Below are 27,631 nucleotides of genomic sequence, written 5' to 3' on the forward strand. Positions count from 1 at the left end.
AACAACAATAATGCCACAATATTGGAATGAAAGCATTCTATACTAAGAAAGAGGGGCGGCATACAAATCCAATAAATAGACAGACAGACAGACAGACAGATAATGTTATTAATTAATGTTATAATTATAACATAATAATTAATTATAATTAAATTATTCATCACTGTTTATAAAAGTAGAAGAAAATAATTTTGAAAGCACTGCACAAATACTAGAAGAATGATTTCAGTTCTTTTTGAAATGTATTAAATCTAAGAGTTGACCAAAATATTGTGAATTTAATTTATTTTAGTGTATTTATTCTTAATCATGATTCGTCTGTTTTGGGAGTTTATATGTAAAATCATATATACAAAAGCAAATAATGGCCATTACTCAGAATATAATACCTACTTTACATATAAATATTGCATAGAGATAAGTCTTCATAGTTAATACGAAATATCAACAAAAGTCATATATCCAAAATTTAACTTGGCAGAGTTAGGCCTGGTTAATAGTTGGATAGAAGACCATCAAGAAATGCCAGATCTAGTAGGCTGGATTCTGAAGTGCAAAATAAACTAAATTAGAAAAAGGGAATATGAAACAAATTGTATTTGGTTACCAAGATAGCTCATTTTAAAAAATAAATCATTTACATTCAGTCTATGACAGAGGTGTCATACTCAATTTCATTGAAGGAAGCATCAGTGTTGTGCTTGACCTCAGGGGGCTGGGGTGGGCATGGCCAGGATGGGCATGGCTAGCTCAATGTTACTCATTTTGGGGCCACCTATGGTGGCCCAAGCAGACTGCTAGCAAAAATGAGCTCCCAAGCTCCATTTTCGTTTGGAATGGCCTCCTGAAACCCTCTGCTAACAAATACATAGCTTGGGAGAACCATGTATAATAATAATAATAGTAGTAGTAGTAATAGTAATAGTAATAAATTATTAAATAGTTAAAAACTAAGACTAAAAACCCGCTATCATTAAAAACAATCAATACAATACAGCCACAACCACACATAATTCTCTTAATGGTCAAAAAAGGGATACATTAATTACCCCATGCCTGGCAACATAGGTCTTGCGGAAGGCGAGGAGGGTGGGGGCAGTTCGAATCTCTGGGCGGAGTTGATTCCAGAGGGCCGGGGCCGCCACAGAGAAGGCTCTTCCCCTAGGCCCTGCCAAACGACATTGTTTAGTCGACGGGACCTGAAGAAGGCCAACTCTGTGGGACCTAATCGACCTTTGGGATTCGTGCAGCAGAAGGCAGTCACATAGGTATTCTGGTCCAATGCCATGTAGGGCCTTATAGGTCATCACCAGCTCCGTTTTTGCTGTTAGAAATGGTTTTTTTCCCCCTGTACCATAGATGAATACTTAGTGGAGTCCTTGGTGTTCTCTGAGCTTGATTGTTTGAGATGTTTCAGTCTTTGGTGGAAAGCAAGGACTCAAAAGCTCAACCCAGAGTTATATATATATATTCTCTACTATTGGAATAATTACTTAGTGAATGAGTAACTAAACTAATGACAAGCACTTAGTCAAAAAATTGAAGGGAAAGAAAAACTGCTTCTATTTTTATCATCTTATATATTTGCCTTGAATAAATGTAATCTTACCTTAAGAGTGTAAGATTTATAAAGATGGAAGACAATTCCAGATTGTAAATAGGAGGGAATATGAATACTGTGCAGTTATTGTAATAGAAAGCAGCACAGATAGACTATTAATAGCATACCAGACACTCTGTTTCTTCCTTCTTTCCTTTTAGTAGAATTAACAAGGTGCCACCAAGTTTTCTTTTCAGTTACTTTTCTTTTTATAATACAGTATACATGTAGCTACTTTTGAATACAATCTGGATTAGTTTCAAGCAGCATCTCTGTATATTGCCCATTGGGCATATCTAAAGTATGCAGCCATAAGTATTGTAGGGTAACAGCTCGCATGCCCCCAGAGATGGCTCCGCGTGCCACCTGTGGCATGCGTAAATTAGGTTCGCCATTACGGGTCTAGAAACATTGCCATGGCAGACAATTTACTTTGTTTTCCACAGCTGTCTCTGTCCTTGGTTTAGTCGTTCTTTCGCAATTTGGAATAGCTGTGCTAGATGATTGGGGTTACAGCTTTTTCAGTTCCATGAGAGAAACACTCAAGATTAAATTTGTGAATTGTAATTTCAGGAATTGGGGGGGGGGGGCTGCTTGTTGCAAAGTTATCAGTCAAATTATTGGCATGCCTTATAGGTTGAGGATAAAAAAGAAAAAGGAGAAATGTTTTGACTTAATTTAGTAGTCTAACAAGAAGACAAAAGTATGTTTTCTTGCCATTGAAGATCCTAGACCACTCATGGTGAACCTTTTTTGGCTCGGGTGCCAAAAAGATGTATGTATGCACAATAGGGTGCACATGCGTGCCCACATCCATAATGCAATGCCCGCCCCTACACGTGCACATAACCACTACCCTGATCCTTGTGCATTGCACAATTCCTTGCACCGCCCCCCATGCATGTGCACAGGCCTCACAGAAGCCTCTGGACTTCTGATAGGCCCATTGGGCTATTTTTCGCCATCCCCAGGGTTTAGAAGGCTCCCCTGAAACCTGAGCAGAGCAAAAATAACCAAAAATGAGCCGAAAAATCAGCTGACTAGCGCTGGAACTGACATAGGGCAGCGCCTTGCATGCCCTCAGATATGGATCCGCGTGCCACCTGTGGCACCCATGCCATAGGTTCGCTATCACTGTCCTGGACTAATAAAGGAAAGATAGACAGAATACTTACTTACTTATTTATCCCACTTATATGCCACCCAACTCTCAAAGGACTGAGCGGCTTCCAACAAAGAAAAACAGCATGTAAAAACAATATAAAATATATTAATTAAAAACCCTAATTAAAAAATACATATCTCTCAATATCACTCATGGCCAGATCTGGCAGTATCTCATTCGATCAATGGCCCCAGGCCTGCCGGAAGAGCCAGGTCTTTACCACTTTGCAGAAGGTCAGTAGGGTGGGGGAGGGTGTAGATTTCTGGAAGAGCTGGTTCCAGAGACCTGGAGCCACCACAGAGAAGGCCCTTCCCCGCAGCACGACCAGTCAATATTGTTTGGCTGACGGGATCCAAAGAAGGCCAACTCTGTGGGCTCTTATCGGTTGCTAGGAGCTATGCGGCAGAAGACGATCCCGAAGATAGTCTGGCCCTATTTCTTTGTTTGTTTGTTTGTTTATTGTACTTTTATGTCACCCCTCTCCGAGGACTCAGGCCTATGCCATGTAGGGCTTTATAGGTATAACCATCACCTTGAATTGCATCTGGAGCATTGGGAGCTAGTGCATTGGGAGCTAGTGCAGCTCGCAGAGCGCTGGTGTAATGTGGGTGTACCTAGGTGCACCCACAATAGCTCACGTGGCTGTGTTTTGGACCAATTGAAATCTCCAAACGCTTTTCAGGGGGAGCCCCGTATAGAGCACATTGTAATAGTCGAGCCGTGAGGTGATAAGGGCATGAGTGACCATCCAAAGAGCCTACTGGTCCAGGTAGGGTCACAATTGGTGCACAAGGCGAACCTATGCAAAGGCCCCCCTAGCTACAGCTGAGAGATGTTGATCCAGTCTCAGCTGCGGATATAGGGGGACACCCAAATTGCAAGCCCGATCTGAGGGGTTTGGCATATCTTTGGCATAATTTCTTTTGGAATTAATATTTCATTGACTGATATTACTGCTTTAAAATGAATTGGACATTTCAGATAATGGATATTGAATTTGTTAGAACAGATGTACCTTCTGATAACTGTGCAAATGAAAATGGTTTTAACATTTTCTGTAGTATTTTTTGAAGAATTATTTTTATCACAAATGAAATCTACATGAAATTTTAATCAATTCCTACAATATTGTCAATCTTTGCTATTTCCATAGAAGATTGCATGATTTTCTTTAAATTGTATACACTAGTCATTTTCCACTCCATCGTTACCAGCAGAGAACACTGTTTATATATAATCTATGTCTAACCTTTGTAGCAATTGGAAGGTTTAATATAGAAGAAAGATGGGTCTTAAAATTAATTGTTGAAGATTTGCAGAAAATACTCTCAGGAAAGCATTTCTATTCCTTAAAACCTGTCTTTTTCCTTTATATTCTTAGAATTGCAATAAAATTAGGTTTTTCTGATAAGAGATCACAGTTCGGCACAGGACTTGTATAAACCTGTTGGTGAGATGACTCACGTAATGTGAGGTTATTTTTAGAGTCTAGATGTGGGTTATTTGGAATATTTTTTTCCAGTTGATGTGCAGATAGATTCCTTTATCACAGCTTGCAAAGTTTACAAATTGAGCATCCCTTAATAGGTGACTAAGCAAAGGGTCTATTGGTACTTCCAGGAATTTACAGATGTGAGTCACTCATCTATTGTCTGCAGAAATACCTATGAGTCAATAAGGGTTTGGAAATAGTATTTCCAATTCTGGACAGAGTTGCCGAAGCAGTGTTTTTAATCTATAAGATTAATAAAACTTGCAGATGATTTAGTAACATTCAACAGTCCCATTTTTATGTGAAAGGATACTTTTTTTTTGCTTATGTAACTTGATTAAAGCTTGATAAATTTGAATAATGATGTTTACAAATGATCCAAATTCAGTCAGCTATTAAGTCCTGAATGATCTAGCAATGTAACAGATCCTATATTGTAGATTGTTAGAATAAATGGGAAGATGGATATATGTGTATGTGTGTTTGTTTGTGTATGTATGTCTGTGTGAATATGAACTGCAGAAAAAACAATTGCTGCCAACCTGCCTTCCATTGAGGACCTGTATACTGCATGAGTTAAAAAGAGGGCGGGGAAAATATTTACTGACCCCTCGTATCCTGGACATAAACTGTTTCAACTCCTACCTTTAAAACGCTGCTACAGAGCACTGCACATCAAGACAACTAGACACAAGAACAGTTTTTCCCCTGAATACCATCACTCTTCTAAACAAATAGTTCCCTCAACACTTTCAAACTATTTACTAAGTCTGCACTACTATTACAGTACTACTAATTTTTTCTCATCATCCCTATCACCCATTTCCTCCCACTTATGACTGTATGACTGTAACTTGTTGCTTGTATCCTTAAGCTTTTTATTAATATTGATTGCTTCCTCATTGCTTATTTGACCCCTATGACAATCATTAACTGTTGTACCACAGGATTCTTGACAAATGTATCTTTTTCTTTTATGTACCCTGAGAGCATATGTACCAAAGACAAATTCCTTGTGTGTTCAATCACACTTGGCCCATAAAGAATTCTATTCTATATATAAAATTCAAGACAGTATGTATGAACATGGACGTATGTCAGAGGTCTTCAAACTTGGCAACTTTAAGACTTGTGGACTTCAACTCCCAGAGTTCTCCAGCCAGTATAGCTTTCTGAAAAAGTCTGGAAGTTGAAGTCCACAAATCTTAAAGTTGCCATGTTTGGAGCCCCCTGATGTAAGTACATGTGTGTGTGCGCGTCTGTCTGTCTGTCTATATCCTATCTTGAATTATTCAAATGATACATGTTTTTATTAAAATAAGTTATTTATTAATTTATATATTTAATGTTTGGAATATTTGGAATATTTAATTCCAAATGTAAAATAATGCACTTGGGGAAAAGGAATCCTCAATCTGAGTATTGTATTGGCAGTTCTGTGTTAGCAAAAACTTCAGAACAAAAGGATTTACGGGTAGTGATTTCTGACAGTCTCAAAATGGGTGAACAGTGCAGTCAGGCGGTAGGGAAAGCAAGTAGGATGCTTGGCTGCATAGCTAGAGGTATAACAAGCAGGAAGAGGGAGATTATGATCCCGCTATATAGAGTGCTGGTGGTGAGACCACATTTGGAATACAGTGGTACCTCAAGATACGAACCCCTCGTCTTACGAACAACTCAAGATACGAACCCGGGGTTCAGAAAAAATTTGCCTCTTCTTACGAACTTTTTTCGTGTTACGAACGCCAAACCCGAACTTCCGGGTTTGGCGTTCGGAGGCTGCTGGGAAGCCGCGTGGCTGTTTTAAAAGGTGACAGCCGGGCTGGGGGGCTTCCCAGCAGCCTCCGAACGGCGAACGCGGAAGTTCGGGTTTTGGCGTTCGGCTTCGGGAGACGGCTGGGAAGCCGCGCGGCTGTTTTAAAAGGTCACAGCCGGGCTTGGGGGGTTGCTGGGAAGCCCCCCAGCCCGGCTGTCACCTTTTAAAACAGCCTGGGGGCTTCTCGGCGGCCTCCCGAACGCCGGACCCAGAAGTTCGGGTTTGGCGTTCGGCGTTCGGGAGGTCGCTGAGAAGCCCCCAGGCTGTTTTAAAAGGTGACAGCCAGGCGGCAGCAGTTTTTTTGTGGGGTTTTTTTTTGGTTGCACGGATTAATTGACTTTACATTGTTTCCTATGGGACCAATTAGGTTCGTAAGACGAGGTATGACTGTACTGTGTTCAGTTCTGGAGACCTCACCTACAAAAAGATATTGACAAAATTGAACAGGTCCAAAGACGGGCTACAAGAATGGTGGAAGGTCTTAAGCATAAAACGTATCAGGAAAGACTTAATGAACTCAATCTGTATAGTCTGGAGGACAGAAGGAAAAGGGGGGACATGATCGAAACATTTGAATATGTTAAAGGGTTAAATAAGGTCCAGGAGGGAAGTGTTTTTAATAGGAAAGTGAACACAAGAACAAGGGGACACAATCTGAAGTTAGTTGGGGGAAAGATTAAAAGCAACATGAGAAAATATTATTTTACTGAAAGAGTAGTAGATCCTTGGAACAAACTTCCAGCAGACGTGGTTGGTAAATCCACAGTAACTGAATTTAAACATGCCTGGGATAAACATATATCCATCCAAAGATAAAATACAGAAAATAGTATAAGGGCAGACTAGATGGATAATGAGGTCTTTTTCTGCCGTCAGTCTTCTATGTTTCTATGATCATATTTATAACTTGCTGAATTCCAGCAACCACATAATTCTGGCAAATGTCTGAAATAAATACTGGGCATTTTTAAAGTATATTTTAATGAATGAAGCAAGCAAAAAACCTGAAATAAATCATTTGGAACTAAGAAGAGAAATAGTCATCCAGCGAAGTCTTCAGAAAAGGTGGTAGAGATGCAAATGTATGTTTTTTATATATTGGGGTTTCTTGTTTTTTAGATTTTTTAAATGTATTATTGTTATTTTAGATTCTAACTATTAGATTTGTTATTGTATATTGTTTTTATCATTGCTGTGAGCCGCCCCGAGTCTACGGAGAGGGGCTGCATACAAATCTAATTAATAATAATAATAATAATAACAACAACAACAACAACAACAACAACAACTGCCAGAGCTGATTAAGAGCCTGTCCGAAGCTCCGTTCCTCTCCCAAGGGGGCACGTATGCTCACTATCAGCAAACCCTTTGTTAAAGAAAATGCAGCCCACCTCTAAGTTGGTGTTTGAAAAAGTCAACATGGCCATTAAAAGCTCTATTGTTCCTGTTTCTTATATTAATTGCACATGCAACATACAAAAATAAATAAATAAATCTGGTGTTTTGATTTCACGGTTGTGGCAACATGATCTCTATCTATTTTTATCATATCTTGTAGACACTCCTGAGAGTGGGTGTGTTGTGGAGGAAGGTAGTAGAGAAGAAACAACTGAATTGTGTTCACTCAACTGTCCATACCTACCCAAAATTGAATTCTTACAATGTCCTGTTAACTGGAAGAATTTCTTCTCAGTCCCTTTGTCTTTGAAAGAGTTACTCTATGGAGAAAATTACCACAATTGCTCAAAGGCTAATCATAGCAAATGAAAGCTTCTATGAATTAACAGTCTTGTCTCTATTGTGCTTTTAAACTTGACTTCAATGTTATGCACTTACAGCTTTTAAAAAACAAAGCTTTTGAAAGAAAGCATTTGACTTTTTGAACAAAAGTTTTTAAAACATGCTATTAATACCTATTTCAGTTGGTCAGGTACTTAAAAATTAAGAAAAGGGAGATTCTTCAGTAAAAAAAATTAATGGAACTAACACCACAGATATTAACTTGCCTTTACTGAAGTTTTATCGTCGTATTTCACTGTTTTATATGAGTTGTATGTAGTTATTGAGCTCCCTTTTAAGAAACAGTGTATTAGAAAAATAATTTTTAAAAAACAAGAAAACATGTAAAAGAAATTATGAAAAATTATGAACTAGGCAAATAACAAATAAGTCCTAACATCAGGAGGTTGTGTTGACCCCACAGAGCAGAACAGATCTTTTAGATTTGCTTTTTAGGCTTTTCAAAGAATGTTGCAAAAGCACACTGCTGAATTATAAATCACTTTAGATAATGGCATCATTATGTCGTTCATTAGCCCAGAATGAAAGAGTAGGTATTTTAAATCTAAATTTTTAGTTGTCATTTCTGTCCCCTAGCAGAGACAGTTTGATCATTTCCATGATGATGTTATGGTAGATGCTAACAAAAGGGGAATTCTAAGTCTTAGCCACCTCTCATAACTTTTCCAAAGATACAACCTATCTTCTAACAGTGTCAGATGGAATTAATTCTTATTGTTTTATATTACACTAAATTACCTACGCACTGCCTTACTGATAAATCTCTGGCCCATCTCGCTCCAGCACTTGATCTTCATAATTAAAGATATTTTCTGCTATATACAGGTAAAAATTGAAAAATTAGAATATGATGCAAACGTTTATTTATTTCAGTAATGTAACTTAAAAGGTGAAACTTAATATGTGAGAGATACTCATAACATGCAAGGCAAGATAGTTCAAGCTGTGATTTGTCATAATTTTGATGATTATGGGGAACAGCTCATGAAAACCCCAAATCCTCCATTAATAATAAATACCTGACACATGCAATAAAATGATGAAGATAACTTTGTAGCCCCATAAAGAAACTGAATATGCAAGGAGAATGAGTAAGAACTATAGCTGAATAGCCATTGTTATTGAAGTATGGAGGCACAATGACTGGGAAGGGCTGGATTTATTTATTTAGCACCGTGCAACAAATCTGGCAAAAATATGATTGAATATTTTTTAAAAAATTGAACGGCCTGTAAATTGAGCATCCTTTAAGCATCTGTCAAATTTTAAAATATTTTAACGTACAAGTTTTCATGCATATTGTTAATATAAGATGATAGGAATCAAGAAGAAAAACAAATCGCTAATATATTCTTTTCTTTTTGAATTTGTAGTTGACTTGCCACTGTACTTTCCTCGAGATCAGCCAACATTGACGTTTCAGTCTGTCTATCATTTTACAAATAGTGGTGAACTATATTCTCAAGCCCAGAAAAACTATCCCTATAGTCCACGATGGGATGGCAATGAAATGGCTAAAAGAGCAAAGTAAGTTATATTTCAGTTGTAATATATGCATTTTTGAACAAGCTTAGTGCTAGTCAGATTTGTTTACTTAAACATGATTTGAAGTTCATGCTACTCTCTCTGTACATACCTGCTTTTTTCACTTTCACATTGCCTTAAGTCCAGTTTCTTCCCATCCTTCAAATCCCAAACGTTCTTGCACAATGAATCAAAACCCCTGTGTCATTATTCTTGTTGAGCCGATTACAGACGATCTCCATGCTCCTTGCCAAATTGCCCTGTTCCCAAAATTTAAATTGCCTCAACGCACTAAGGAGTGTTTTTACAGAATAAAACTCTGTATCTGAATATAATCTGTTCAACAAGAATAGTGACATATAAGACAATTGAACAAAAGTGTCAAAAAACAACCATAGAAGACAATTTAAATGGCATGCAAATTTATAATACAGCTTGTCCTCCACTTACATCCAGTCATTCAATGACTGAGGTTTTGGCACTCAGAAAGAGGCTTTATGAGCTTGAAAAAGCCACCATCATTCTCTTACAGTCATCTGATCATGATCTTGGCATTTGACGGCTTCTTCTCACTTACAGCTGGTTGCCATGATCATGTGCCCTGCAATCATGATTATCATTTGCAGTATTCCATAATGGCTTCCCCAGAAAGTCCATGAGAAAGCTAGCAGGAAAGCTGATGTTTTTTCCCCCTTTGTACACACATGGAGGCACACAGGCTGGAGGAATGGACGTCAGATCTGCAAGATCCAAGTTTCATTTCTACAGGGGAGGAGTTCTCTTTCACACATGGAGGACGGGAAATCTCACAGCAGGATGCAAAAACAAATTTTGGATCTTCAGGATTGCAGCCGTTAAGGGAAGTGGTCACAGGAACATCTCACTTAATGACAATTTGCTCAATGACTGAGATTCCAGTCCTAACTTGTTGTGAATCAAGGACTGCCTATAACAGATTATTACTAGGAACTGGTCACAAGGAATATTCAGACCAGACATCATGGAAACTACAAGTTGGTGCACTAAGACATGTATTGCAGCTAGGTTATACAGCCATTTTGGGCATTGGATTGATAAGAATGTATTCCTCAAATGCCTACATATGCATTAAAAGAATACATACATATAAACAAACAGAAATTTTCATTAGTTTAGTACTTTGTCTGCAACAAAACTTTCTATAGACTGTTCACTTCAGAAATATATTTGAGCAAAAGAGTTTATATGTTCACATTTATGGAATCTACTTCCCATGGAATATTATAGACATTCCAACATTTAAGAGAAATACTTTTTTCCTTGTTTCAAAAAGCTAGCATTCTAACAATTAACGTGAGTTGATGTAAAGATGTCAGAGAACCTATAAAATCTTGATTTATTACAGACAAAACACTCTTCACATGTCAAGTATGTTGAACTTCTGAAAGTTTGAAGTTTTCAGCAGTCATCTCACTGACTCAGATGAGCAAATAATGGTTTCTTATATTTTTTTGTGCCCAAACCTATGGTGCAGTTATGCAACTATACCTATTAACCTTATTATACCCTCATTCAACAAGTCTATTGTTCCTAGTGTTATTGCTAAGCAACTGTTTGCTTCACTTAACATCAAGGGTGCTTTGTTAAGTTACTTCAAAAACCCAAGAAAATGAAAAGAAAATGAAATAAGGCAATAAATCAAGGGCATAAATGTCAGAGGATAGACAAATGTGTAAAGGTGCCTTACTTTAATCATCAAACTGCAAAAGTGTTGAAAGACCAATAAATTAGAGATTGCTGAGCAACATAAATAAATCAATATAGCACCTACCAGTAAGTCTTTTAAGTGGATAACTTGAAATTTGTTAGGAGAAAAAGAGAAAGCAGTCAGCAAAATCTATGATGTACCTTCAGACATGAAGGTAAGTGACTCATGAAAGTAAGTATTGTGGTTTTAGGGTAATATTTTATTTATTTAATATTTATTAAATTTCTATGCCACCTATCTCCAGTGAGTCTGGGTGGTAATAAATTAGTAGTTAAACCACTGAAATATAGGAATGTTTTATCTCTAGTAGTAATAGTAGAGATATAATTGGAGCTGGAAGCTTTAATTGGTTAGTTACTACACAATATCAGATTAATATTAAAATGATAATAAAAATAGAATGATATCATTAATAATTTCCCAAGAATAATTTTATGTATAATGGCCATTGCTCACAATCACTCATACTTTGGTCACTTCTTAAATCAGGGATTCGGCTACTGCCCGGATGGGAGGAAACGCAGTGGAGTAGCGAAAATGGAGCTCCACCCAGAGCACCCAATTTGCACTGAAAGATGTTGAAAGAAAATGCAGCGCATCTGGTAGCCATTCACTGTCCTAAATGAGTTATAATACACATAACTGCAACATGCGCTACCTGGGGGTGCCCTTAATGCACTCATGTTACATTTCAGTTCTGTGAGCTGCACTGGCTGCCAATATGCTTCTTACTACAATTCACTATGTCAATGGAAGAGAATAGAGGTAGCTCAGAATTGAACTGTGGAGTGTTTGGTACTCTCTGAGCTTGTTTGCTTGCAGAAAGCTCCAAGGATTGTAAAATTCAAGATGTGGTTGTCTCCTGTTAAAAGATTTTGTCGTTTGAGCTGGGTTATTTTCAGGACTCTGTCCGGTTGTTTCTGTCCATCCCATTTGATTGGCAAGGGAAGACATGCTAAGGGTCCCATTGATTATGTAATGTCATCTTTCCATACTCAAAAAATGTGCTCTTTTGATCACAGTGCCAACTCTAAGCAGTATTCCTTCCAAAATAAGAATGACCCTAATCCTGCCAGGTTTTCACATGTATTTCCAGGTGAGAGGTTTAGGCTTTTAGATGGAGCCAGTAGTGATGTTGTTAATCTGTGCCAGATTGCTTTACTTGAGTTGCTGTTACATATATTTAAGTTTTATGCTGTCTGCATTTTTATTTTGTGTTTAAATGTCATTGTCTTGGTTGGATGTGTTTTTCTTATTTTGCCTTTCTAAGATATTTATTTTATTATTATTATTATTATTATTATTATTATTATTATTATTACTTATTAAATTTGTATGCCGTCCCTCTCCGCCTCTCCGTAGACTCAGGGCGGCTCACAACAATAGTGGCAAAACAATATGTAATACAAATCTAATAATTTAAACTACATACATAAACAATATAGGCCTCAATATATTCAAAATAGCAAAAGAATGGCTATAAATCAATATTTCTACTTTATTCTTCTTCCACAAAAACTTATCATAGATAAGACAAATGGTAGGAATTCACTGAAGGGCCTTTCAAGTTTAAAAAAATATTTTTTGTAACTATTTTAGTATAATTTGGTTTCTATGTTGAATATAGCAATGTTCTTGGTTGTTCTTTTCCCAGTTTTTTAACATTTCAGTTAAGTTCTACACGCAAATCTTTCAATACATCCTATCCAAAAGTTGAAATGCAATGAATAAAGCACTATTTGGGGACATAGATATCCTTAGACAGCAATTTTTCTGTTTTCAAAATAATTAGAACTAGTAAAATGAGTCTCATATTTATGAAAAGCACATTGAGTCTTATATGTCAAATTTTCACAGAAAAAAAAATAGCTGTGTGAAAACCAGGAAAGTGAACTGATGAAAAGTGGGGTGTTTTTTTTTAAAGAAATACATTGGTGCTGTCTGCTAAGAATGGGTAGACAAGAAAAACAAATGAGAAACGTTGGAGAAAAAAGATCTTCAAACCATCCCACAGTGCTTATTTTCCATGCGATGAATGGAAGGGAACAAATAAGCATGGTAAACAAACTGAGAGAAAGATTTTATCAGTTAGATTTAGAAGGAGGCACCTATCCATTTCTTATATGTCTGCCAAAGGCATCTAGTAAGTACAGCAGAAGGTCAAAAATCCCCATCTTCTTATATAATAAAGAAACCCTCTAAGGCAAGGGTCTCCAACCTTGGCAACTTTAAGACTTGTGGACTTCAACTCCCAGAATTCCTCAGCCAGCAAAGGTAACTGAGGAATTCTGGGAATTGAAGTCTACAAGTCTTAAAGTTATGAAGGTTGGAGACCCCTGCTCTACAGTAGACTAGAATAAGAAACTGACTCAGTATAGGCATATGTTGTGGTTAGCTCTGGCCCAGCTCCTGCCCCAAGGACTGTGGATGTGGGGGAGACATCCACATGCTGCAGGCCTGTTTTGCCCCCGGTGGAATCTGCTGATGAAGGCTCCTCTGACCAAGAAGACATGAGTGACAGGGAGGAGGAGAGTGTGGCAGACAGCTCAGAAGGAGATCAATTATCTAGCTCCTCCTTGGATTCGGAACAAGAGTTAATGATACAGCCACGCATGCAGAGAGCAATGCATAGGCAATATCTCCGAGACCGCCTCCTGCTGCACGAATCCCAGCGACCGATTAGGTCCCACAGAGTGGGCCTTCTCCAGGACACGTCAACTAAACAATGTCGGTTGGCGGGCCCCAGGGGAAGAGCCTTCTCTGGCGGCACCGGCTCTCTGGAACCAACTCCCCCCAGAGATTAGAGCTGCCCCTACTCTTCCTGCCTTCCGTAAACTCCTTAAAACCCACCTTTGCCGTCAGGCATGGGGGAATTGAAACACCTCCCCCAGGCATGTTCAATTTATACATGGTATGCTTGTGTGTGTGTCTGTTAGTATATGGGGTTCTTTTAAATCTTTAAATATTTTAAAGTTATTTGGATTATTTATGATTTGTTCTATCTTGTTGTGAGCCGCCCCGAGTCTTCGGAGAGGGGCGGCATACAAATCTAAATAGTAAATAAATAAATAACAACTGAGAGATTATTATCAAAGAAAATGAGGCCACCTGTGGTTGGGTGGGGCTGTGGTGATCAGTGAGGCTGCTATAAATAGCAGCCTGTGGGTTTGTCCATTTGGAGGATTATCTGATCGTTGTGTTTCGTGACTGCTTTACTGACTTTGACCTTTTGTGTGCTGATTTTTCCCTTTTCTGCTTTGAAACTAAAGCAGAACAAAGTGTGTTTCACTTTGTGAAAGAAGAAGGACTGTGAATTGCCTCACAGCTGCAAGCTAAGTATCACAGAACTGATAAGGGACTTGTACAAATTTGTTTGGAGACGAGTGCTCTTTGCTATACCAAAAGAGGGCTTAGTTTAAGTGAATTTTCCTTATAAAGAACATTGTTTTGAATTTTCAAACGTGTGTGTGTCTGAAATTTGTATCTGTGAATTTTTGGGAGGAGTCTACCAGAGAGCCCGACAGAACAGGCATACAACTAATTTTATTAGAATAGCTATAACCACGGAATCTCGTAAATGTCAATGTATTTCCATTACTCGCTTTTTAAACTTCATATAAATTAACTAGGGTACATGGGAGGAGGCAGTTTTGTAACTTACTTTCAAAGGCCAGTCTAATTTATCTGATTGTTGCTTTGGCAGTAGTTCTTCTCTCTGTCCTTCAAAGCCATCTTCTATACTCAAGAGAGAACAGCTTGCTCAGTTATTTCCCTCTCTCGCTCTCTTGGCATTAGTGATAGTAAGTGTCAGAAAAGGAATGTTATCTTCATGCCCAGATGTCGACAGCTTCCATTGGGGCCATTATGAGAACAAATTGACTAAATACTGGATTGATTTGTCCTTGAATGGAGTCTATCATGCCTCTTCCTAGCTGTTAGGAAAAATTTAATTCATACAAAGTAAATGTAGGATTACATCTCAATAAAATTGGTGGAAAACCAACATAAAGGAAATTGCTGATTTTGTTAGCGCTCTTCCTCCTACTCGACCTCTTCTTCTTCTTCATTGCTTCCACCTGAAAAATTGAAGCTGAATTATATGCGGGCAAGGTAGAATATGTGTTTTCTCTTTTATTAAGCTTTGAAGAACCTTGGAGTATGATTTCTGATCTCAGATTTGAGTACATTGACCCTGTTAGTTTTTGTGCAGTGCCAGTTTGTGCTTCTATTTTATTTCTGAAATTTGAATTGCTATCTTTTTACAGCAATTTCATATTCAAGGCTATGGATGATGTAACACAGAAGCAAATAAAAGCAAACAAGTAAACTGAATGTCATATTCTTGTTATATCTTTCAATTATAGTTCATAATGTCTATTTTACATTTTATGATGTTAATAAATAGGAACAAAGAAAATATGCAGACTCAAAAAAATACAAGGATGACTCATGTAGCAGAGCTGTGAGAGTTAATAATTAAACTGAACATGAGAAGATAGCATAGGGATGGAGAAGGGTAAGAGAAACTTGGTATGGATTCACATAGAAATTCACTTTAATATCCCACCCTAGAGAAAACATCTATGGTAGGTCTGTTCTGTCGGGCTCTCTGGTAGAATCCTCCCAAAAATTCACAGGTACAAATTTCAGACACACACACGTTTGAAAATTCAAAACAATGTTCTTTATAAGGAAAATTCACTTAACCTAAGCCCTCTTTTGGTATAGCAAAGAGCACTGGTCTCCAAACAAACTGGTAATTTATACAAGTCCTTATCAGTTTTGTGATACTTAGCTTGCAGCTGTGAGGCAATTCACAGTCCTTCTTTCACAAAGTGAAACACACTTTGCTCTGGTTTAGTTTCAAAGCGGGGGGGAAATCAACACACAAAAAGTCAAAGTCAGTAAAGCAGTCACGAAACACAATGATCAGATAATCCTCCACAATGGCCAAACCCACAGGCTGCTATTTATAGCAGCCTCACTAATTACCACAGCCCCACCCAACCACAGGTGGCCTCATTTTCTTTGATAATAATCTCTCAGTTGTTGTTGCCTATGCATCGCTCTCCGCATGCGTGGCTGTATCATTAACTCTTGTTCTGAATCCAAGGAGTAGCTAGATAATTGATCTCCTTCTGAGCTGTCTGCCACGCTCTCCTCCTCCCTGTCACTCATGTCTTCTTGGTCAGAGGAGCCTTCATCAGCAGATTCCACCCGGGGGGGGGGAGCAAAACAGGCCTGCAGCATGTGGATGTCTCCCCCACATCCACAGTCCTTGGGGCAGGAGCTGGGCCAGAGCTAACCACAACAAGGTCCAAGGCTAATCCCATTTTATCATCATAAAAGCTGCTTTTGCCAAAAGAAAGAAAAAAAATGAAAATTGAAAACAATTACAGATGCAAACAATTCACGATGATATGTAGTAACAATAAATCATATTTAATTATGAAGACATTATTTTCCTTTATATGGTATAGATATGAAACACATATTGGATTTTTGTTTCCATGTAGAAAATCTCATGTTTTTGTTAAATAGACAATTGAGACTAAATAAACAGAGACTTCTTGTCCATAGTTTTATGTCATAAGCAATGTTTTCCAGTTTGTGCATAAAGAATTGGATGCTATCTGTGTCTCTTTGAAGACATATTCTAATCTATGCAGTTCCTTCAGTTGCCAGGAAGCTTCAGAAGGAGCAGGAGAAACTTGAATTGATTATTTCTCCCGACATATTTGTATTAATCATACTTCAGATTTTAATCCTGCTGTTTTATAGGCACAGCTAATGTCTTTTGGTAGATTATTTGGATATGCATGTATGCATTCGTTCATTTAGTAATCAGAAGAGGAAACGGCCACCCTTCAATTCTTTCTCTGTCTGATTAGAAATAATAGGATGGCAAGCATAAAGATACAAATGTCTTTGATTTTAGGCCATAGTTCACTGCTGCCCATTTGCCTTCCTGTCTCAGCTTGCTGGAGTTCACTTTATTTGGCTCCATTGTTCCAGATGTTTCATCCATTTGATCACACTTAGTTTTTCTTTCATTTAGTATCAACTCCAACATTGCATGTGGACTGTATAATAAAGTTCTTCCTGCATTTACTTGGCTAGGTAAATTAAACATACAACATAGGTGCTGTTTCTTCCTGTTATGCTAAAGCTTGCTGCTTTCTCTGGAGCTTGTCTGCCTGTGTTTCTATGGTAGTATTGTAACTGATACCATCGAGTTGGCACTTGATTATGTAGAACATAGAATTGTAGGGCTGGAAGAGACTTCAGAGGCCTTCTAGTCCAACCCCCTGCTCAAGACAGGAGATCTATGATCCGAATAAAATGGTAGTCCAGTCTATTTTTGAGAACCTCCAGTAATAGAGCATCCACAATTCCAGGAGCTGAGCTATTCCATTGATTAATTGTTCTCGCTGTCAGAAAATTTCTTCTTATTTCTAGGTTGGATCTCTCTTTAATAAAAAGTTTCCACCCATTGCTTCTTGTCCAGCCCTCCAGTATTTTGGAAGGTTTGATAAATTCACTTTCACTGCACTTTGAAGAGTTCCAGCAGCTTAATTCCAAGTCACTTTCAGATATTCCCAGAGGTGGTGGCTGGGTTTTTTGTTTGCCCAGAAAGGACTGAAAAGTGAAAGAACATAAAGGAATAGAGGGATTAGAATGTCAAAAGCAAAAGTAGAAAATCCAGTGAAACACAAAAATCATTGCTGGGACTTTGGATGGATTGTGATTTGGGGATTTTATGGATTTTTGGTGGGGAATTTTTGAAAATTGGAATCTTTAAGAACAGGGGTGTCAAATTGGATTTCATTGAGGGCCGTATCAGGATTTTGTTTGACCTCAGGGAGCTGGGGTGGGCTTAGCCAGGGTTGATGTGGCCAGCTCGATGTCACTCGTGTCAGGAGTACCTGTGGTGGCCTGCGGATTCTGCCAGCGGAAATGGGGCCAGAGCTTCATTTTTGGCTGTGACGGCCTCCTGCAACACTTTGACAGGAAAAACAGAACTCAGGAGGGCTACACTTGGCAGAAGCATTGCAGGCTGGTCCTTCACTGTTTCCAGGGTAACTTACAGGCAAATCTAAGCACCCTGTAGACTGGATCCAGCCCATGGGCCTTGAGTTTGGCACCCCTGCTTTAGTTGATATAAAGTTGACTGGAGGTGGAAGCTTTTATAGTTTCAAGAAGAAAGAAAGAAGTAAACGAGGCACAACAACAAAGAAAATGGAAGCCTGCTGAATCTGTTCATTAAATACAATTTACAGTAACCGATGGGTTAAAATTCCAGCATTTAAGACTTCCACTTATTGTATTCTTCAGCTGCTTAGCACCTAATTATCATCACTGCTCCAGAGAGTGCATTAATTCAATACTGTTATAAGGACAAATAGAAAACCAATAAAAAATTAACATTGATAATGGCTTGTAAAAGTGCAAAATTTACTGCAGTGTAATCAATGCATGTTCATGACAGCGGATGGCAACACAATGGAGTCTGGCTAGTTGAATTGCTTTTTTAAAATGTACTGCTTGAAGAGTGTTGTCTTGAATAGCTAAGTGCAGGTCTTAAGGCATAATATGTTGATTTTGACAGGTGCCTGCCAGGGATCTTCAGTGTTGTCATGCATATTATAGATTCCAACCAAATTAGGAAGGCTTGGAAACTTACTTCTGGCCACTTCTCATTACATTTTTGACTGTGGCAAGGAAAAAATAATGATTAAATCTTGCTGAGAGATGATGAAGTGTTTGACAGAATATAGAGGGATTTTTTTAAATAACAAATGTGTAGTATCTGTACACATGTCAGCATTGTTTTTTGCAAGTGAAGTCTAAATAGAATTTTCCTTATTAAATAATGAGTAGATTTACAATCCTGTTAATAGTTTTTATTACAGTCTATAATCTTTTATCACTATTTTTTCAAGTGGTGTTTTTTTCCCCCTCTCGTGCTAGGAAATAGATGTTCTTTAACTATATTTTAGTGTAAGTACAGTACTATATTCTTTACAAAGATATTTCTGTTCAATCAAATAGGGACTTTTTCTTTCAGGGCATGTCCCTGATCCCCAATTGCTAACAAATATTGATAGATATGGTTGATCAGTATCTAATTTTGGTAAATTCGGTAGAACTAAGCAGGAAAATAATATACAGTGGTACCTCATGATACGAACCCCTCGTGATATGAACCCGGGGTTCAGAAATTTTTTGCCTCTTCTTACAAACTTTTTTCGGTTTATGAACCCACCGCAGATCACAAAATGGCGCTCCGCTGGGCACCGCCACCTGGCTGTCACCTTTTAAAACAGCCAGGGGGCTTCTCAGCATTCTCCCAAACCCGAACCTGAACTTTTTGGGTTCGGGAGGCCGCCGAGAAGCGCTGCCGCCCAGCTGTCACCTTCTGAAACAGCCGGGGGGCTTCTCGGTTGGACGTCTTCCTGACGTCAAAGCTCCGCCTATGGAATTCCCTTTTGGGATTCCCCACCTCCTTTCTAGCCTCCAGATCGGCTGAAAACACCGCTGCCGATCGCAAAAACGGCGCTCTGCCGAGCGGCACCACTCGACTGTAACCTTCTGAAACAGCCGGGCACTTCTTGGCGGCCTCCAGAACCCGAACCCGAACCTCCAGGTTCGGTGTTCGGGAGAACGCCGAGAAGCCACCTGGCTGTTTTAAAAGGTGACAGCTGGGCGGCGGCGCCCAGCGGAGCGCCATTTTGCAATTTTTTTTTCTTTTTGCATGGATTAATCGCTTTTACATTGTTTTCCTATGGGAAACAATGTTTCGTCTTACGAACGTTTCGCCTTACGAACCTACTTCCGGAACCAATTAGGTTCGTAAGACGAGGTATTACTGTACTTAAGAATTGACAAATGTTGAAAAATGTGGTTCCTAATATTAGTCTTAATTTATTCTAGCAGGTCATAGTATGTCACAGTATTTTCAAACTATTTCACTGAGTATCAATTTAAATATTTGAATAATGACCTAAGGATTTGGGGTGGAGCGATGGCTTAGCAGTTAAGACACTGGGCTTTTTGGCTGGAAAACCATCAACCCAGGTTCAAGACCCAAGCACCTTGCGATAGGGTGAGCTCCTCTCCTCACCCCAGCTCCTTTCAGTCTAGCAGTTCAAAAGCATGCAAATGTGAGTACATAAATAGGTACCACTTTGTTGGGAAAGTAAGTGCTCTGTGACATCAAGGTGACCATGTAAATATCTTCAGATAGCACTGATTCAATGGCCTTGAAAGATGAGCACTGCCCCCTATATTTGGCAATGACTAGCGGATTAAAATCCATAATAACTCCTTTACTTTTGCTAAGGATTTGACTGATTTCCATGTTCATGAAGAACTGAACCTCCCAGGATCAATTGATAGCATTTGCAAAGAAGAAACTATATAGAAAGCAAAAATAAACACTTAACTATAACTTAATAAGAAAAGAAACCAATGGATAATGACTTAGAAATACAGTAATACGATGAACAGAATGGTATATCTTAGGTAGAATATATCTGGAAATCTAACCTCATACCAATGCTTGCAAAATATAATTTCCTTTTAATACATGCTCAGAAGAATTTGTGAATTGGATACGCTGTAGGGTATGTTGATGGTATTCTAATCTGATTGAATATGAGTTATGACATATTTAATGTTATTGTTGTATTGTTATAACTAGTAGTATAATTCCTCATAGTGTGTTTAGATGACTCATCATCTTAAATGATGTCTATTTTGGAAAAAGAAGTTCTACAAATCCAAATATGAATATGAATGGTCATTATTTTAAAGATATTTCCTTACCAGATTCCCATAATGCTTTCAACAATGGCAGAGGATTTTGTTATACATCGCTGTTTGCATGAGCTGCACTGGTTACCAGTTTGTTCCAGGTCCAATTCAAGGTGTTAGTTATTACCTTTAAAGCAGTTTATGGCATGGGTCCAGAGTATCTCAGGAGCTGTGGTACTCCAATGAGACTAGCCTGTCCAATTCATACCGGGGGAGAGGTCTGTTATGGATCCCACCTGCTAAGGAATTAAGCAGGCAGGGTCAAGGAGAAGAGCTTTTTGCATGTTGGCCCTGTCCCTGTGGAATATTCTGTCACCAGAGGTAACAACTGCTCTCACTGTTTTGGCCTTCTGAAAGAGTATTTAAACTTGGTTTTGCTGGTTGGCTTGAGGTCCTGCTGGAGATGGTTGACAGGGTAAGAAGAATTCAGCCGCATGCCATCCATCTCTCAATCCCAGTTTTTTGTACAGCTTTAAATATTTAATTTGCATAATTTAATATTTTAATCATTTTTCTATTTGTCTTTTAAAATCTGTAAGCTGCCCAGAGTATCTTAATAGGGAAGATAAGTGATATAAAAATATGATGATAATGACGGATTAGAATAGAACAGAAGAGAACAGAATAGAATAGAATTCCTTGTTGACCAAGTGTGATTGGACACACAAGGAATTTTTCATTGGTGCATATGCTCTCAGTGTGCATAAAAGAAAAGGTACTCTTCCATTGGTATGAAGTGCAACCCTTAATGATTGTCATAGGGAACAAATAAGAAATCAGGAAACAATATTAATATAAATTGTAAGAATACAAGCAACAAGTTACAGTCATAAGTGGGAGGAGATGGGTGATAGGAATGATGAGAAGATTAATAGCAATAGTAATGCAGCCTTAGTGAATAGTTTGACAGTGGAGAGGCAATTATTTGTTTAGCAGAGTGATGGCGCTCAAGGAAAAACTCCTTGTGTCTAGCTGTCTTGGTGTGCAGTGTTCTATAGCATCTTTTGAGGGTAGGAGTTGAAATAATTTATGTCCAAGAAAATAAATATTTTCACGGCCCTCTTTTTGACTCGTGCAGTATACAGGTCCTCAATGGAAGGCAGGTTGGCAGTAATTGTTTTTTCTGAATTATTATTATTATTATTATTATTATTATTATTATTATTGATATTGTGATACAAAATCCAGCATATAAATCTCATTTACTGTGTATTACTGTTTTTTTGTGAATAAAATAATAATAGAAGAACAATAGGTCAAATCAGCTAAACACAGGGTTAAATCTTATCTAGCAAATAAGCTGTATTTTTCATGTGATGAAATTTTATAAGATATTAAATGCCCCAGAGAAGATATAAAGCAACTCATCAGAACAGCTTTGTTCAGGGACGTTTTTATATGTATGGACTCCTTAAAATTAGCAGCCAGATCTGTAGCTTTAGGAATAGCAGCATGATTGGGTCTTCAGCTATAGCATTGGAAGAAGGACCACCAACCAAGAGCTAACCTCCCCAGCTAACACAATCTAGATGTTTGTGGAATCTCCTGTCCATCCTTATAGGAAATAAGGCTAAAAAGACATCAATGCATGGCAGCCCTGAGGAATTAGCGAAAGAGATACAAGGGAAGTCTTTTTCATTTCAATGCAAAGACCACATGTCAAATATTTTTCAAGCAAGAGGCAGATAAGAAACACATGCTAGAGTTCTGTAAATGCCACCAGACAAGGAAGAGAAAGCAAATTCCAAAGAAAATAGTTTTTGTGCTGATGTAACTATCTTTTCAGATAAATAGAAGGCTGCTGAAATTCCTGAACTCTTGGAAGCACACATCTAGGGACAAATTAATGCTAATTATTAAAGATATATTCTGGGATTCACATACAGAAATCTCAAAAGGCAGAATTCTGCCATCCCTTATGTTCAAAACAATGAGAACTAAATCAGGATGAAGGAAGCACTAAATCACTTGGTTGACATTGATCTGGTGAAAGACATACCATACTTTCAGAAATATTTCTCTGATGTATCTTCCCTTCTGTTCATAACACCCCGAAAAAATTAAACTTGGAAAGGCATTCCGAATTGTGTACTGCAGACAATTAGACTTCAGACAATATAAGATGGATTAGATTGATGGACTTGGCAAACCATACTTTTATATTCACATCAAACCATACCATCCGTTCATTGGTTTCTATACAAGATCCATTGTTGTGCTACTGCACATACTGAAAGGATTAGTTCTAGTTCAGAATTTTTCCCTTTGGATTTGTCTCTCTACACCAAAGTGACACAGACCCGGGTAGAGGACCTCGACACAAACTCCACATCTATGTCTAACTGGACATTTACGGTAATTTTCTAATTTATTAACTCCCCTTTTATGTGAACAACCTTAGTACCTCCCAGTGAACTTCAGGAAGGATTTGCTGATATACTTGAAAAGATTCTGCATCTAGGAGTCATCAACATCACAGAAGAGAGCAACTCTTTTTGCCCCATGAGTAAATACTGAGGGTTCATTTATTTATTTATTTTTTATTTTAATGCCGCCCTTCTCCTTAGACTCAGGGTGGCTTACAACATGTTAGCAATAGCACTTTTTAACGGAGCCAGCATATTTCCGCCATAATCTGGGTCCTAATTTTACCCACCTCAGAAGGATGGAAGGCAGAGTCAACCTTGAGCTGGTGATGAGATTTGAACTGCTGACCTGCAGATCTAGCAGTCAGCTTTAGTGGTCTGCAGTACTGCATTCTGCCCACTGCGCCATCTTGGTTCACTGAGTATGGTATCCAGAAAACCAATTCTCATGACATTAGAAAAATGACAATTGGTTATATAGACATAACCATTCTGGATCTTTTTTTGTAGTTTTTCCCATTCCAGACCAAAATTATCAGATTCTACTCTTGTGTTACACTGCCAAGCAAAGCAGCCATGGAGAATGCTACTTGGGGTCACATTCTTACAGACACCAGCCTGATGGGAGTGATGGAGCCCTCTTACAATTCAGTGCAAAGATTGTGACCCTATGCAGAGATAATACCGATTATCAACCGACATCCATTTAAAGTCAGTACAGCTATCCCAGAAGGCATTGTCTCATCTAATAAGTGGATAACATATATTGGTGAAACTGACAAATATTACAACCAAGACCAATATAAACAACACAGGGACTTACAGAAAGATACACAAAACTAATGACTTGAGTGGAAACAAACATGGTCTTATCAGCAAAGGGATCAAGGAACTCTCAGCAAACTAGCTTGGATGTTAGCTGTTCTATCTGTGCTGAAACAGAAACCATACCAACTTTTTAAAACAGTTTAAGCTTCAAAATCTAAGTGAAAAACACAGTATTTTTTTTCTTAAACATAGAACTTTTACAGATAAAATTAGATCTTTTTTAAAAAAAAATCTGAGCTTAGGTACTAACTTTAAACTTTCAGTTATTGCATATATATCAGCAATATTTCATATATATATGAAATATTGTATGTGACCTTGGAATGTTCATGAACTTTGTGTATTAGGTTAATGTTAAATGCAAGTTTCTATTCTGGATCACAGGGATGCTTGGATGTATAATAACATGTTACAATAATCCTGTTATGAAATGTGACGCAGTTTATCAAACCACATTTAAAACAATTGCTGTTTGAAGTTTTATATTCACTGTTTATCTGACTAACCATTGTGGAAAAAGAGAGTACATTCTGCATAAAGAGAGAGAAGAAAACAGCAAGCATTTAAATTTGTTCCATTAGAAGAGATGGAAAACGTATGCCTTCTGATTTATTTATTATTTAGAGTTTCAAAGTCACCAATTGTCACCAAAAAATGTAGGAAGAGATTCAGTACCAGTGAATCATCATTGGGCAAATGCTAAATCATATTCATATTTTTCTACAATATTGAAGTCCTTCAAATTGTTGCTGAATTTAGTCCCAAATCTGGCAGAGTTGTGGGTCATTTCCTATTTGGCTGACTTGCTTGTCTCATTTTATTTCAACTTCAGAGCCAAGTCCAGCCAGTCACAACACTTAGCCTTAATTTAGCCCAGACGTTGCTATCATGATAAAAGAAACTGCATATTAAGTGTTCCTTAAACCATTTGAGCATTACAGCCATTTTATTATCAACCCATCGGAGCATAAGCTAAACTCTGTAGGCCTCCTTTTCCAGCAACGTGTTAGGCATATTATGCAGAGGTTGGATCAGAAAAGGACAGAAAGGGGGAAGCAGAACACAGACATAGAATGGCAGTCTGCCCCCAAATCAGAGTCAGAATCAAATCATTTCTGGGTATTAGCTATTGTTGCATTTGTGAGAATATACCTTTCATTATATATTTAAATGAAAGAGGGTAAATTTATTTTTTGTATCAACACATCAACAACATGTGAAGAACGTGGCTTTTGAAGCTCTCTGTTAGTTCTTTGAGTTTAAAACTTTTTGTTTATTTTTTTATTTATTTATTTTGTCAATCTCAGATAATACATATAAGTATATACATAATTTGAATACAGGAAATGAATAAAAATAAAAGGTAACATTAGGACAGGGACAAGAGGCACACAGGTCAACAGTAGGCAGTCTAAAGTTAAAATTTTGGGAGTTTGGGGATGAAACTACAGAGTCAGGTAGTGTATTCCAGGTATTGACCATTCTGTCATTGAATTCTTATTTTCTGCAATTGAGTTTGGAGCAGTTCATTTTTATTTATCTATTCTGTCCTCATATATTGTTGTGGTTGAAGCTGAAATAGTCATTGACAGGTAAAGATATTGTAGCAGATAATTTTATGAACTATGCTTAGATTATACCAAAGGCAGCATAGTTCTAAGTTGTTTAAGCCCAGCATTTCAAGTCTGGTGGTGTTGTGTACTATATATTTTATATGTTGTGAGCCGCCCCAAGTCCTCGGAGAAGGGCGACATAGAAATCCAACTAATAATAATAATAATAGTAGTAATAATAATAATAATAATAATAATAATAATAATATAATATTCTGTTTCAAGCAGAGGAGTGGAGGACTCTTCTTGTGAAATATCTCTGGACTTGTTCAATTGTATTAATGTCCGATGTGCAGTGTGGGTTCCAGAAAGATGAGCTGTATTTGAGAATTGCTCTAGCAAATGTTTTGTATGCTCTGATTAGTAGTATAATATTACCAAGAAGAAGCTACGCAAGATTAGGTTTACAATTCTTAATGCCTTTTTGGCGATGTAGTTACGGTGAGACTTATATCATTAGACATGAGTACTCCAAGGTCCTTGATAGAGTGAGGGTCGTCTACAAGGTCATATCCACTTAGTTTGTATTTTGTGTTCTGATTCTTTTTGCCAGTGTGTAAGACAGAGCATTTGTTGATTGAGATTTAGAGTTGCCAGTGTGTTTGACCATTCTGACATCTCCCTATGGTGCAGCATAAGCTGATATTTCACTGATTTGTTCACCCTAATGGGTTGTTGTTGTTGTTTTTAAAAAGTGGCTATGAATATGCCACTTGTTTTCTGACATAGATTTTATTCCTGTTTTCCAAGAGTTCATATGAGTTCTAAGAGTTTTGTTTCTGCTCCACTGGAGATGGAAGGGTTGGCGACAGCTTCCTTCAACAAGGAGTGACAGGAGTCATTCCACTTTCCATGCAGAATGCTGTCTCTGCCGTACCTAAAGCAGCTCATGAGAATCAGTTGCTACATGTTTTATTTAATCTTTCTGCCTAATCACTTTAGTTCTGTTATTTTTACTTGATTGTTTAGGTTTCATTATTCATTATGCAACTGAATATCTTGAAATCAACTCCAAGTCTTTTCTGTTTCTATATCTAACCATCCCAGGCCCTTGAGTGTGTCTGTAGGTCAGAGCCTCCGGGAGGCTTGTGGCCCTGTCTTTTGAGAGCCCTGAATTATCTATTCTTTGTGCCTTTCAAGGCTAATTACTGGGAGTTACACAAAAACAAGCCAGCCAGACTTTGTGTGGTCAGGGAAGGGCTGGTCCTCTCTTTGCAAATGCCCAAGAACAGACTGCTGTGGGTGGCAAGCATTTTCAAAACAAGTTTTCTTTGTTTCCTGACAAGTTGCAGCAAGATCAGGGAACTATAAAGCCTTTGGAATTACCAGACTGAGCTTCGGAAAGTGTATAGTCAGCAGGATTTACAAGAATTTGGGTGCTCTTTGCGGCCCCACTGTTGACATCCTTTATATAACATGACATTATTATGAATTGGCAACATAATAATTACAGTCTGAAATGAATAGGTCACAAAGACACAAGTCTTATGATTTCTGTCCCGAATTTAATGCTTCTTCTCACCTAACATATATGAGGAGAGTGAGAGGGTTCACATTTTCCCCTGGTCTGAAGGGTTTCCATTAGGAGGATTATGGTCTGAACTAAGAAGCATTTGCTATTGAAAGTCTCTTTGCATAGGTTGTAATTGGCAAATGCCATTCAGGATAGGTGACGTGAAAAGCGTCAAAATAATTGAGAAGACTGGTACAATATTCATATTAATTATGTTAAAGGCATATTTAACCCTCAAATATTAATTATAAAGCTGAAATGAAGAAGAGAAAAATGCTGTGGTTGTTTTATTGAATTTGAATTTTTAACCTTTATTTATTTTATTTATTTATTAGATTTGTATGCCGCCCC

The 27,631-nt window shown here is 37.9% G+C and overlaps 1 protein-coding gene across 5 annotated transcripts in view; it reads left to right on the forward strand.

The window, feature by feature from the left end:
• BABAM2 (BRISC and BRCA1 A complex member 2) overlaps window positions 1-27,631 on the forward strand; it is a 161,695-nt gene that overhangs the window by 118,904 nt on the left and 15,160 nt on the right. For all 5 annotated transcript variants that reach the window (XM_070734280.1, XM_070734282.1, XM_070734281.1 and 2 more), the window contains exon 11: window positions 9,247-9,400. In XM_070734280.1, coding sequence (XP_070590381.1) covers window positions 9,247-9,400 — 154 coding nt within the window. The remainder of the gene's footprint in view (window positions 1-9,246; window positions 9,401-27,631) is intronic.

Source organism: Erythrolamprus reginae, chromosome 1, assembly GCF_031021105.1.
Source record: "Erythrolamprus reginae isolate rEryReg1 chromosome 1, rEryReg1.hap1, whole genome shotgun sequence".
NCBI classification, from domain to species: domain Eukaryota; kingdom Metazoa; phylum Chordata; class Lepidosauria; order Squamata; family Dipsadidae; genus Erythrolamprus; species Erythrolamprus reginae.